Source organism: Ambystoma mexicanum, chromosome 14 (assembly GCF_040938575.1).
Source record: "Ambystoma mexicanum isolate Mex_15411 chromosome 14, UKY_AmexF1_1, whole genome shotgun sequence".
NCBI lineage: Eukaryota > Metazoa > Chordata > Amphibia > Caudata > Ambystomatidae > Ambystoma > Ambystoma mexicanum.
In genome coordinates, this window is record NC_090940.1 from 667,295,071 (window position 1) to 667,308,243 (window position 13,173).

The following is a 13,173-nucleotide window of genomic DNA, read 5'->3' on the forward strand; positions in this document are numbered from 1 at the left end:
CACAAATTGCGGATGCCCCTAGGTCAGGCACAAATTGCGGATGCCCCTAGGTCAGGCACTGATTGCAGATGCCCCTAGGTCAGGTACAGATCACGGATGCCCCTAGATCAGGCACAGATCACGGATGCCCCTAGGTCAGGGACAGATTGTGGATGCCCCTACGTTGCGGAGAGCCCTAGGTCAGGCACAGATTGCGGATGCCCCTAGGTCAGGCACCGATTGCGGATGCCCCTAGGTCAGGCACAGATGCGGATGCCCCTAGTTCAGGCACAGATTGCGGATGCCCCTAGGTCAGGCACAGATTGCGGATGCCCCTAGTTCAGGCCCAGATTGCGGATGCCCCTAGGTCAGGCACAGATTGCGGATGGCCCTAGGGCAGGCACAGATTGTGGATGCCCCTAGGTCTGGCACATATTGCAGATGCCCCTAGGTCAGGCACAGATTGCGGATGCCCCTAGGTCAGGCACTGATTGCAGATGCCCCTAGGTCAGGTACAGATCACGGATGCCCCTAGGTCAGGCACAGATCACGGATGCCCCTAGGTCAGGCACAGATTGTGGATGCCCCTACGTTGCGGATGCCCCTAGGTCAGGCACAGATTGCAGATGCCCCTAGGTCAGGCACAGATGCGGATGTCCCTAGGTCAGGCACAGATGCGGATGCCCCTAGTTCAGGCACAGATTGCAGATGCCCCTAGGTCAGGCACAGATTGTGGATGCCCCTAGGTCAGGCACTGATTGCAGATGCCCCTAGGTCAGGTACAGATCACGGATGCCCCTAGGTCAGGCACAGATCGCGGATGCCCCTAGGTCAGGCACAGATTGTGGATGCCCCTACGTTGCGGATGCCCCTAGGTCAGGCACAGATTGCAGATGCCCCTACGTTGTGGATGCCCCTAGGTCAGGCACAGATTGTGGATGCCCCTACGTTGCGGATGTCCCTAGGTCAGGCACAGATTGCGGATTACCCTAGGTCAGGCACTGATTGCAGATGCCCCTAGGTCAGGTAGAGATTACGGATACCCCTAGGTCAGGCACAGATTTTGGACGCCCCTTGGTCAGGCACAGATCACGGATGCCCCTAGGTCAGGCACAGATTGTGGATGCCCCTAGGTCAGGCACAGATTGCGGATGCCCCGAGGTCAGGCACAGATTGCGGATGCCCCTAGGTCAGGCACAGATTGCAGATGCCCCTAGGTCAGGCACAGATTGCGCATGCTCCTAGGTAAGGCACAGATTGCAGATGCCCCTAGGTCAGGCACAGATTGCAGATGCCCCTAGGTCAGGCACAGATTGCAGATGCTCCTAGGTAAGGCACAGATTGCGGATGCCCCTAGGTCAGGCACAGATTGCAGATGCTCCTAGGTAAGGCACAGATTGCGGATGCCCCTAGGTCAGGCACAGATTGCAGATGCCCCTAGGTCAGGCACAGATTCCGGATGCTCCTAGGTAAGGCACAGATTGCGGATGCCCCTAGGTCAGGCACAGATTGCAGATGCCCCTAGGTCAGGCACAGATTCCGGATGCTCCTAGGTAAGGCACAGATTGCGGATGCCCCTAGGTCAGGCACAGATTGCAGATGCCCCTAGGTCAGGCACAGATTGCGGATGCTCCTAGGTAAGGCACAGATTGCAGATGCCCCTAGGTAAGGCACAGATTGCGGATGCCCCTAGGTCAGGCACAGATTGCAGATGCTCCTAGGTAAGGCACAGATTGCAGATGCCCCTAGGTCAGGCACAGATTGCAGATGCCCCTAGGTCAGGCACAGATTCCGGATGCTCCTAGGTAAGGCACAGATTGCGGATGCCCCTAGGTCAGGCACAGATTGCAGATGCCCCTAGGTCAGGCACAGATTCCGGATGCTCCTAGGTAAGGCACAGATTGCGGATGCCCCTAGGTCAGGCACAGATTGCGGATGCTCCTAGGTCAGGCACAGATTGTGGATGCCCCTAGGTCAGGCACAGATTGCAGATGCTCCTAGGTAAGGCACAGATTGCAGATGCCCCTAGGTCAGGTAGAGATCACGGATACCCCTAGGTCAGGCACAGATCGCGGATTTCCCTCGGTCAGGCACAGATTGTGGATGCCCCTACGTTGCGGATGCCCCTAGGTCAGGCACAGATTGCAGATGCCCCTAGGTCAGGCACAGATGCGGATGTCCTTAGGTCAGGCACAGATGCGGATGCCCCTAGTTCAGGCACAGATTGCAGATGCCCCTAGGTCAGGCACAGATTGCGGATGCCCCTAGGTCAGGCACTGATTGCAGATGCCCCTAGGTCAGGTACAGATCACGGATGCCCCTAGGTCAGGCACAGATCGCGGATGCCCCTAGGTCAGGCACAGATTGTGGATGCCCCTACGTTGCGGATGCCCCTAGGTCAGGCACAGATTGCAGATGCCCCTACGTTGTGGATGCCCCTAGGTCAGGCACAGATTGTGGATGCCCCTACGTTGCGGATGTCCCTAGGTGAGGCACAGATGCGGATGTCCTTAGGTCAGGCACAGATGCGGATGCCCCTAGTTCAGGCACAGATTGCGGATTACCCTAGGTCAGGCACTGATTGCAGATGCCCCTAGGTCAGGTAGAGATTACGGATACCCCTAGGTCAGGCACAGATTTTGGACGCCCCTTGGTCAGGCACAGAACACGGATGCCCCTAGGTCAGGCACAGATTGTGGATGCCCCTAGGTCAGGCACAGATTGCGGATGCCCCTAGGTCAGGCACAGATTGCAGATGCCCTTAGGTCAGGCAAAGATTGCAGATGCCCCTAGGTCAGGCACAGATTGCGGATGCTCCTAGGTAAGGCACAGATTGCAGATGCCCCTAGGTCAGGCACAGATTGCAGATGCCCCTAGGTCAGGCACAGATTGCAGATGCTCCTAGGTAAGGCACAGATTGCGGTTGCCCCTAGGTCAGGCACAGATTGCAGATGCTCCTAGGTAAGGCACAGATTGCGGATGCCCCTAGGTCAGGCACAGATTGAGGATGCCCCTACGTTGTGGATGCCCCTAGGTCAGGCACAGATTGTGGATGCCCCTAGGTCAGGCACAGATTGCGGATGCCCCTAGGTCAGGCACAGATTGCAGATGCCCCTAGGTCAGGCAAAGATTGCAGATGCCCCTAGGTCAGGCACAGATTGCGGATGCTCCTAGGTAAGGCACAGATTGCAGATGCCCCTAGGTCAGGCACAGATTGCAGATGCCCCTAGGTCAGGCACAGATTGCAGATGCTCCTAGGTAAGGCACAGATTGCGGATGCCCCTAGGTCAGGCACAGATTGCAGATGCTCCTAGGTAAGGCACAGATTGCGGATGCCCCTAGGTCAGGCACAGATTGCAGATGCCCCTAGGTCAGGCACAGATTCCGGATGCTCCTAGGTAAGGCACAGATTGCGGATGCCCCTAGGTCAGGCACAGATTGCAGATGCCCCTAGGTCAGGCACAGATTCCGGATGCTCCTAGGTAAGGCACAGATTGCGGATGCCCCTAGGTCAGGCACAGATTGCAGATGCCCCTAGGTCAGGCACAGATTGCGGATGCTCCTAGGTAAGGCACAGATTGCAGATGCCCCTAGGTCAGGCACAGATTGCAGATGCTCCTAGGTAAGGCACAGATTGCGGATGCCCCTAGGTCAGGCACAGATTGCAGATGCTCCTAGGTAAGGCACAGATTGCGGATGCCCCTAGGTCAGGCACAGATCGCGGATTTCCCTCGGTCAGGCACAGATGCGAATGATGGCTAATGTTGAATTGAAATGAAAAGCACTGCATTATCTGTGGAATGAGTGATTATAAAGGAAAGGATGATTGACCATAGCTCTGTGCATGTGTTTCTTGCAGCACCGCCCTCCATCTGCCGTCTCTGATCTCTTTGCGGAGGTCAGAGATGGACACGCCCTCTTGGACCTGCTGGAAGTGTTAACTGGTGAACACGTGGTAAGAAGGGCTCTCATTATAAAGTGCATTGCCTTAGGAACAGATATTTCATTTCTATAACAATATCCAATGTTTCTGCTCTGCAGCCTCGGGAGAAAGGACATAATGTCTTCCAGTGCCGGAGCAATGTGGAGAGAGCGCTACAGTTTCTGGGAGCTAGATCGGTGCGTGTGTGTCCTACATGCCACTATGTCCAGAGCCGGTGCAGGGCTGATGCTCCGCAGCTGGCCCTTACTTCATACTGATTGCTTTTATTTGACCTTTTCCAGATCAAACTCATCAATATCCACGTGGCGGACATCGTTGAAGGCAAGCCCTCCATTGTGCTTGGCCTAATTTGGACAATTATATTGCATTTTCATGTAAGTATGGAAGCCCGCGCCAAGTTAAGTGGTTGCAATGGGGAAGCCCGCGCCAAGTTAAGAGCTTGCAATGGGGAACCCCCGTGCCAAGTTAAGTGGTTGCAATGGGGAAGCCCGCGCCAAGTTAAGTGGTTGCAATGGGGAAGCCCGCGCCAAGTTAAGAGCTTGCAATGGGGAAGCCCGCGCCAAGTTAAGAGCTTGCAATGGGGAAGCCCGCGCCAAGTTAAGTGGTTGCAATGGGGAAGCCCGCGCCAAGTTAAGTGGTTGCAATGGGGAAGCCCGCGCCAAGTTAAGAGCTTGCAATGGGGAACCCCCGTGCCAAGTTAAGTGGTTGCAATGGGGAAGCCCGCGCCAAGTTAAGTGGTTGCAATGGGGAAGCCCGCGCCAAGTTAAGAGCTTGCAATGGGGAAGCCCGCGCCAAGTTAAGAGCTTGCAATGGGGAAGCCCGCGCCAAGTTAAGTGGTTGCAATGGGGAAGCCCGCGCCAAGTTAAGTGGTTGCAATGGGGAAGCCCGCGCCAAGTTAAGAGCTTGCAATGGGGAAGCCCGCGCCAAGTTAAGTGGTTGCAATGGGGAAGCCCGCGCCAAGTTAAGTGGTTGCAATGGGGAAGCCCGCGCCAAGTTAAGAGCTTGCAATGGGGAAGCCCGCGCCAAGTTAAGTGGTTGCAATGGGGAAGCCCGCGCCAAGTTAAGAGCTTGCAATGGGGAAGCCCGCGCCAAGTTAAGAGCTTGCAATGGGGAAGCCCGCGCCAAGTTAAGTGGTTGCAATGGGGAAGCCCGCGCCAAGTTAAGAGCTTGCAATGGGGAAGCCCGTGCCAAGTTAAGTGGTTGCAATGGGGAAGCCCGCGCCAAGTTAAGAGCTTGCAATGGGGAAGCGCGCGCCAAGTTAAGTGGTTGCAATGGGGAAGCCCGCGCCAAGTTAAGAGCTTGCAATGGGGAAGCCCGCGCCAAGTTAAGTGGTTGCAATGGGGAAGCCCGCGCCAAGTTAAGTGGTTGCAATGGGGAAGCCCGCGCCAAGTTAAGAGGTTGCAATGGGGAAGCCCGCGCCAAGTTAAGTGGTTGCAATGGGGAAGCCCGCGCCAAGTTAAGTGGTTGCAATGGGGAAGCCCGCGCCAAGTTAAGTGGTTGCAATGGGGAAGCCCGCGCCAAGTTAAGAGCTTGCAATGGGGAAGCCCGCGCCAAGTTAAGTGATTGCAATGGGGAAGCCCGCGCCAAGTTAAGAGCTTGCAATGGGGAAGCCCGCGCCAAGTTAAGTGGTTGCAATGGGGAAGCCCGCGCCAAGTTAAGTGGTTGCAATGGGGAAGCCCGCGGCAAGTTAAGTGGTTGCAATGGGGAAGCCCGCGCCAAGTTAAGAGCTTGCAATGGGGAAGCCCGCGCCAATTTAAGTGGTTGCAATGGGGAAGCCTGCGCCAAGTTAAGAGCTTGCAATGGGGAAGCCCGCGCCAAGTTAAGAGCTTGCAATGGGGAAGCCCATGCCAAGTTAAGTGGTTGCAATGGGGAAGCCCGCGCCAAGTTAAGAGCTTGCAATGGGGAAGCCCGCGCCAAGTTAAGAGCCTGCAATGGGGAAGCCCGCGCCAAGTTAAGAGCTTGCAATGGGGAAGCCCGCGCCAAGTTAAGAGCTTGCAATGGGGAAGCCCGCGCCAAGTTAAGTGGTTGCAATGGGGAAGCCCATGCCAAGTTAAGTGGTTGCAATGGGGAAGCCCGCGCCAAGTTAAGAGCTTGCAATGGGGAAGCCTGCGCCAAGTTAAGAGCTTGCAATGGGGAAGCCCGCGCCAAGTTAAGTGGTTGCAATGGGGAAGCCCATGCCAAGTTAAGAGGTTGCAAAGGGGAAGCCCGCGCCAAGTTAAGTGGTTGCAATGGGGAAGCCCATGCCAATTTAAGTGGTTGCAATGGGGAAGCCTGCGCCAAGTTAAGAGCTTGCAATGGGGAAGCCCGCGCCAAGTTAAGAGCTTGCAATGGGGAAGCCCGCGCCAAGTTAAGAGCTTGCAATGGGGAAGCCCGCGCCAAGTTAAGTGGTTGCAATGGGGAAGCCCATGCCAAGTTAAGTGGTTGCAATGGGGAAGCCCGCGCCAAGTTAAGAGCTTGCAATGGGGAAGCCCGCGCCAAGTTTAGTGGTTGCAATGGGTAAGCCCGCGCCAAGTTAAGAGCTTGCAATGGGGAAGCCCGTGCCAAGTTAAGTGGTTGCAATGGGGAAGCCCGCGCCAAGTTAAGGGATTGCAATGGGGAAGCCCGCGCCAAGTTAACGGACTGTAATGGGGAAGCCTGCGCCAAGTTAAGAGATTGCAATGGGGAAGCCCGCGCCAAGTTAAGGGACTGTAATGGGGAAGCCCGTGCCAAGTTAAGGGACTGTAATGGGGAAGCCCACGCCAAGTTAAGGGACTGCAATGGGGAAGCCCGCGCCAAGTTAAGGGACTGCAGTGGGGAAGCCCGTGCCAAGTTAAGGGACTGCAATGGGGAAGCCCGCGCCAAGTTAAGTGGTTGCAATGGGGAAGCCCGCGCCAAGTTAAGAGCTTACAATGGGGAAGCCCGCGCCAAGTTAAGAGCTTGCAATGGGGAAGCCCGTGCCAAGTTAAGGGACTGCAATGGGGAAGCACGCGCCAAGTTAAGTGGTTGCAATGGGGAAGCCCGTGCCAAGTTAAGTGGTTGCAATGGGGAAGCCCGCGCCAAGTTAAGTGGTTGCAATGGGGAAGCCCGCGCCAAGTTAAGTGGTTGCAATGGGGAAGCACGCGCCAAGTTAAGTGGTTGCAATGGGGAAGCATGCGCCAAGTTAAGTGGTTGCAATGGGGAAGCCCGCGGCAAGTTAAGTGGTTGCAATGGGGAAGCCCGCGGCAAGTTAAGTGGTTGCAATGGAGTGCACACCTAGTTTCTGGGATACGCTTGGAACACACAGAAGGGAAATGTTTAGGAGGGAAGATGTGGCCATGTCTGTGCTAAACCACAACTCAAAGGCGTGAATGTAGGGCTCGCACCTTCATATTTAGTGGTATTCCCCTACAGTAGTCTCCTCTGGCTGGCAGCAAGCCGTTGACTTGATTTCAGAGTTGTGGGATGCCGGGATCTGGGGGACCCCCATGTGATGTTCCTAGGTTTAGTGTGTCCTCCACGTTCATTAAGAAGGAAGACAGGAGCCAACTGTTGTTGGCAGCCTAGCTGCTTCTTGGCAGTTTTGAGAAGAGAAGATGTTGCCACATTAGATTTGTTGCCCATTAAATTGTGGGACTTGCTACTTTTGGTGGCCTCTTGAGCAAGAGAGGAGTTGCTTTGGGGTGGAGCGTTAGTTGATGCGCGCAGATCTAAGGAGACCGGGCTCCATGTGCAGCTAACCTTCCAGTTGTGTTTGGGGGCCTTATGTACACTGAGATCTGGCATGTGGATACCCTAAGTCGTTTTTTTATATATCAAGTGTGAGAATGTGTAGCCATGCATCTCATGTACTTTGAGGTTGCGCTCTAAGGTACTTTGTGTGCAGTATTGTATTGTTAGGGTGGTGTGGGGGGATGTGGTATTCATCGGGTGGAAGGATGAAAGGCTACTTGGTGAATACTCTTGACTGGGTGCAAGAGAATGCCAGCAGACACTGCCTCCGGGTGCCTTCCATCTTTTGGGTCCACCGGTGCTTAATACATGATTTCCTAAGACAATTGAAGAGTGGTAAGTATTAGGCATGTTTATAAATTGCAAGTAGTGATTAACATACCATTGCATGCAAATGCCAGGTCCTGGAGCCTTGCCCTTCCCCCGTCCAAGTCGCGACCGCTCAGGTGTGGCATTCTCCAAAGTTTCTCACTTTCTCTGCACTTTACTCCAGCTCTGGTCTTCCTCCTTCGCTCTTACGCTGTCATCTTTTGCTCATGTGCTGTTCATACACAGCTCTTCATCACAGGGAAGAAAGACTTTGAAAGGAGATGTTAGGAAGCGCTCATATCTGTCTTTCTTCTGACCTTGATTAGATTTGCAACAACTGGCTTCAAGTAAACATCAAGAAACCCAGACCCTCCTAAGGTCTTAATAACCATAACTCTCAATACTGCACCGCGCCCATTAAACGGCCTATGGTATTAAGCCTTGCTTCATGGAGCAGAAATAGGAAAAGATTTTTATTGAACTCAGATGAGAGCAATGAAGACAAAACTCTTCTGTCCCTGAACTTGGGATCAACGAGTTAATTCTTCTGGGCTCCTCCGCTCATCCGCTTCCTTTGTTGGAGAATTATTCTCCCTTTTTTTGCAATTCTTATCCTTTCTCTTTGCGTCACCTTCCTCAGATTTGGCCCTACTGTGCGGTGCGCGACTTCTCCATTTCCAATATCAATTCTTCAAGCTTGGGCACATGTGGTTTGACTTGCTACTGAGTTCTTCCCACCGTCTTGCCAATGGCTAGGTCCTCAGTCTCTCGTGTGAGTTATCTGCAACTTGACCATCGGCTCGGAAGGCTGTCCTTCGCTTTCAGCTGGTTGCTGCTTTGGAGCCAGGCTTTCTCTGCAAGTCTATCCTGAACTTGCACACAGGCTTTCTCTGCAAGTCTATCCTGAACTTGTACCCAGTCTTTCTCTGCAAGTCTATCCTGAACTTGCACCCAGGCATCCTCTGCAAGTCTATCCTGAACTTGCACCCAGGCTTTCTCTGCAAGTCTATCCTGAACTTGCACCCAGGCGTCTTCTACAAGTCTATCCTGAACTTGCACCCAGGTGTCCTCTGCAAGTCTATCCTGAACTTGCACCCAGGCTTTCTCTGCAAGTCTATCCTGAACTTGCACCCAGGCTTTCTCTGCAAGTCTATCCTGAACTTGCACCCAGGCGTCCTCTGCAAGTCTATCCTGAACTTGAACCCAGGCTTTCTCTGCAATTCTATCCTGAACTTGTACCCAGGCTTACTCTGCAAGTCTATCCTGAACTTGTACCCAGTCTTTCTCTGCAAGTCTATCCTGAACTTGCACCCAGGCATCCTCTGCATGTCTATCCTGAACTTGCACCCAGGCTTTCTCTGCAAGTCTATCCTGAACTTGCACCCAGGCGTCTTCTACAAGTCTATCCTGAACTTGCACCCAGGCGTCCTCTGCAAGTCTATCCTGAACTTGCACCCAGGCTTTCTCTGCAAGTCTATCCTGAACTTGCACCCAGGCTTTCTCTGCAAGTCTATCCTGAACTTGAACCCAGGCTTTCTCTGCAATTCTATCCTGAACTTGTACCCAGGCTTACTCTGCAAGTCTATCCTGAACTTGCACCCAGGCTTTCTCTGCAAGTCTATCCTGAACTTGCACCCGGGCCTCCTCTGCAAGTCTATCCTGAACTTGCACCCAGGTTTTCTCTGCAAGTCTATCCTGAACTTGCACCCAGGCTTTCTCTGCAAGTCTATCCTGAACTTGCACCCAGGCTTTCTCTGCAAGTCTTTCCTGAACTTGCACCTAGACTTTCTCTGCAAGTCTATCCTGAACTTGCACCCAGGCTTTCTCTGCAAGTCTATCCTGAACTTGCAGTATTGGACTATGTCCCTCTGTTAGGTTTGCTAGTATTGGACTATCTCCCCCTGTTAGGTTTGCTAATATTGGACTATGTTCCTCTGTTGGGTTTGCTAATATTGGACTATGGCCCCCTGTTAGGTTTGCTAATATTGGACTATGTCCCCCTGTTAGGTTTGCTAATATTGGACTATGTTCCTCTGTTGGGTTTGCTAGTATTGGACTATGCCCCTCTGTTAGGCTTGCTAGTATTGGACTATGCCCCTCTGCTAGGTTTGCTAGTATTGGACTATTCCCATCTATTAGGTTTGCTAGTATTGGACTATGCCCCTCTGTTAGGTTTGCTAGTATTGGACTATGCCCCTCTGTTAGGCTTGCTAGTATTAGACTATGTCCCTCTGTTAGGTTTGCTAATATTGGACTATGTCCCTCTGCTATGTTTGCTAATATTGGACTATGTCCCTCCGTTAGGTTTGCTAGTATTGGACTATGTGCCTCTGTTAGGCTTGCTAGTATTGGACTATGTCCCTCCGTTAGGTTTGCTAGTATTGGACTATGCCCCTCTGTTAGGCTTGCTAGTATTGGACTATGTGCCTCTGTTAGGCTTGCTAGTATTGGACTATGCCCCTCTGTTAGGTTTGCTAGTATTGGACTATGCCCCTCTGTTAGGCTTGCTAATATTGGACTATGCCCCTCTGTTAGGCTTGCTAATATTGGACTATGCCCCTCTGTTAGGCTTGCTAGTATTGGACTATGCCCCTCTGTTAGGCTTGCTAGTATTGGACTATGCCCCTCTGTTAGGCTTGCTAGTATTGGACTATGTCCCCCTGTTAGGTCTGATAATATTGGACTATGTCCCCCTGTTAGGTTTGCTAGTATTGGACTATGTCCCTCTGTTAGGTTTGCTAGTATTGGACTATGCCCCTCTGTTAGGTTTGCTAGTATTGGACTATGCCCCTCTGTTAGGTTTGCTAGTATTGGACTGTGTTTGCCACCATGTGTCTAGCCACTGTCTCACAATGCTTATCAAACTTGCTTTGGATTACTGGACTTTCTTTCCTAGCATGCATTTACATATTAATATCTGCTTATTTGATACGCTGGACTCTGTTACCACAAGCATACGTTCTATTTTTCATAATCTTTTTTGCTCACCACCTTCGGCACGCATGCGTGAATGGAGTAGTGGTCTTTGTTTTTTTTTATTTAAAGTGCATTAGCCACAATTTGACTTTTAACACATTTCACAACCAAAATATTACATAAACAATAAAAACAAACCTTTACAGTTTTTAAGTACACATATCTCATAATAAAGAAATTTAAAAAATCAAGATAAAAAGACAAGATAAAAGAAAATCTAACAACCAAATTTTTTACAAAAGAAAAATCAAGTTGTTACTAGCTTCCATTCCTTTAAAACTCTACCCACTTCAATTGATAAAGCCATCTCATTGCCCGACGATAACCTCGCCCAGAAATCTTCAGAATTTAAATGAGCCTCATTATGAACAAATCTGCCAAAAGAACTAGCCCTGACACTCCAAGTCCCAGGGCACTTAGAAAGTAAATGCTTAGTAGTCTGAACTTCCATAGTTAAGCATCTATCACAGATTGGAGCAGTACCCCCTTCTTTATCCCTTATAGCAAGTAATTCCAGGGTAGGGAGTAGATGTAAACAAAATCTCAAAAAAGCAGATCTAAACCAAAAGCTAGGGGACTTCTTAAGATAAGCCGGAAGGAACGATAAACGCTTATCTAAGAGTGTGAGGGAAGCTGATCTTTTAGTTCCCCGCATCTCCTCAATCGTATGAATCCAATCAGCCAGTTTCAATTTTTCCTTCACTTTTAAAGGGTTCTGTAGGAGGGACTCAGCATCAGAATCACAACGGGACAATAATTCCAAACATGTTGATTCCAACCTACATAGAAAAACGTTATTGCCATGTACCCGCTGTACATCAGAATCTTCAAAAAGTGAATTCTTAGGGGGATCAAGAATTGACCTATAAAGAGTAAGCCACTTCCAGGCTAGCCATGATCTGAGTGAAGACAGACCAAACTCATATCGTAGGGAAACGATCGGAGCACAATCAGGGAGTCCCAAAGTACGTTTCCAAATCTTTGATTCGAAAACATCCCAGTCTAAATCAAAGGCTAGAGGATTGTAGTCCATGCCATATAGAATAATGGGAACTACCTTCCCGATATAAAATCTTATAAGGGGAATGATGGTAAATCTGCCAAACTTAGAATGGATTTTTTTTCATCTGGGCTCCCAACTTGGTCAATTTTAAATCCATAGAAGCCATCAGATTAAACCTAGATGGGAAGGATCTTAATTCTGCTCCCAAATAGGTTAGTTCAGAGACAACCTCTACCTGAGAGTGGTCTAACGTACAACTCAAGTTCTTCACTATTTTGTTAGGCCTCCTGAATACAAGAATCTTAGATTTTAAGGGATTTATTCTTAATTTATTAATCCTGGCATAAGATTCTAAAGCACTTAGCAGGCGCTGCAGCCCCACTTGTGAGTGGTCCAACACTACTATATCATCGGCATAAGCTAGCCAATTAATTTTGGCATTACCGATGGAGGGAGATATCAACCCAATATTCTGTAGCCAATCAGCTAGGTCTGCCATAAAAAGGATGAAAAGCAAGGGAGCCAATAAACAACCTTGGCGAACCCCTCTAGTTATCCTGATTTGGTCAGAAAGGAAACCGGACCTACCCAGTCTAACCCGCATATGATTGTTAGAATGCAACTCTATTAGAATAGAGAGTAAGCCAGCGGGTATATCCCAGGCCACTAATTTTCCCCATAATAGATTTCTATCAACCATATCAAAGGCCTGTGATAAGTCAATCCAGGCTCCAAAAAGAGGAGGGCCTCCCTTGGTGAAGGACTTCGCAGCTAAGCAGCTCAAGACTAACCCATTCAGTGATGTCGACAGACCCTTTCAAAATCCAGATTGCTGCTTCGGAATAATTCCCTTAGTTTTTGCCCAAAGTTCCAACTCCCCTAGAACAATACCCGAAAATGTTTTACTATCGGCGTCTAGGAGAGATATGGGGCGATAATTAGAAGCCAATAGCCTGTCTCCCTTCTTATAAATAGGAATGACTATTGAGAGTCTCCACGAATCAGGGATTCTCATCTGGGCGATAAAATTATCAAAAAGGGCTTTAAGGACCTTCTCCCATGTTTCTGGATCCGATTTAAAGATCGAGTTACTTAAGCCATTCGGTCCAGAAGCTCTGGACGCTGAAGATTTCTATATCTAGAACGTTAAACTCAAGCACCCAACTATGGATTACGTCAGCAACCGAGCAAAATGAGGCATCAGAACCATAAACCTTCGAAAAATGTTCAATCCACACCCCCTCTTGAATAATAGAATCTTGTTTCTGATGTTGAG

The 13,173-nt window shown here is 50.6% G+C and overlaps 1 protein-coding gene across 8 annotated transcripts in view; it reads left to right on the forward strand.

Annotated features, from left to right (window-relative positions):
* The window catches only part of SYNE2 (spectrin repeat containing nuclear envelope protein 2), a 1,840,150-nt gene that overhangs the window by 223,158 nt on the left and 1,603,819 nt on the right, over window positions 1–13,173 (forward strand). For all 8 annotated transcript variants that reach the window (XM_069638223.1, XM_069638224.1, XM_069638227.1 and 5 more), the window contains exons 4-6: window positions 3,839–3,934; window positions 4,021–4,098; window positions 4,204–4,296. In XM_069638223.1, the coding sequence (XP_069494324.1) occupies window positions 3,839–3,934; window positions 4,021–4,098; window positions 4,204–4,296 (267 nt within the window). The remainder of the gene's footprint in view (window positions 1–3,838; window positions 3,935–4,020; window positions 4,099–4,203; window positions 4,297–13,173) is intronic.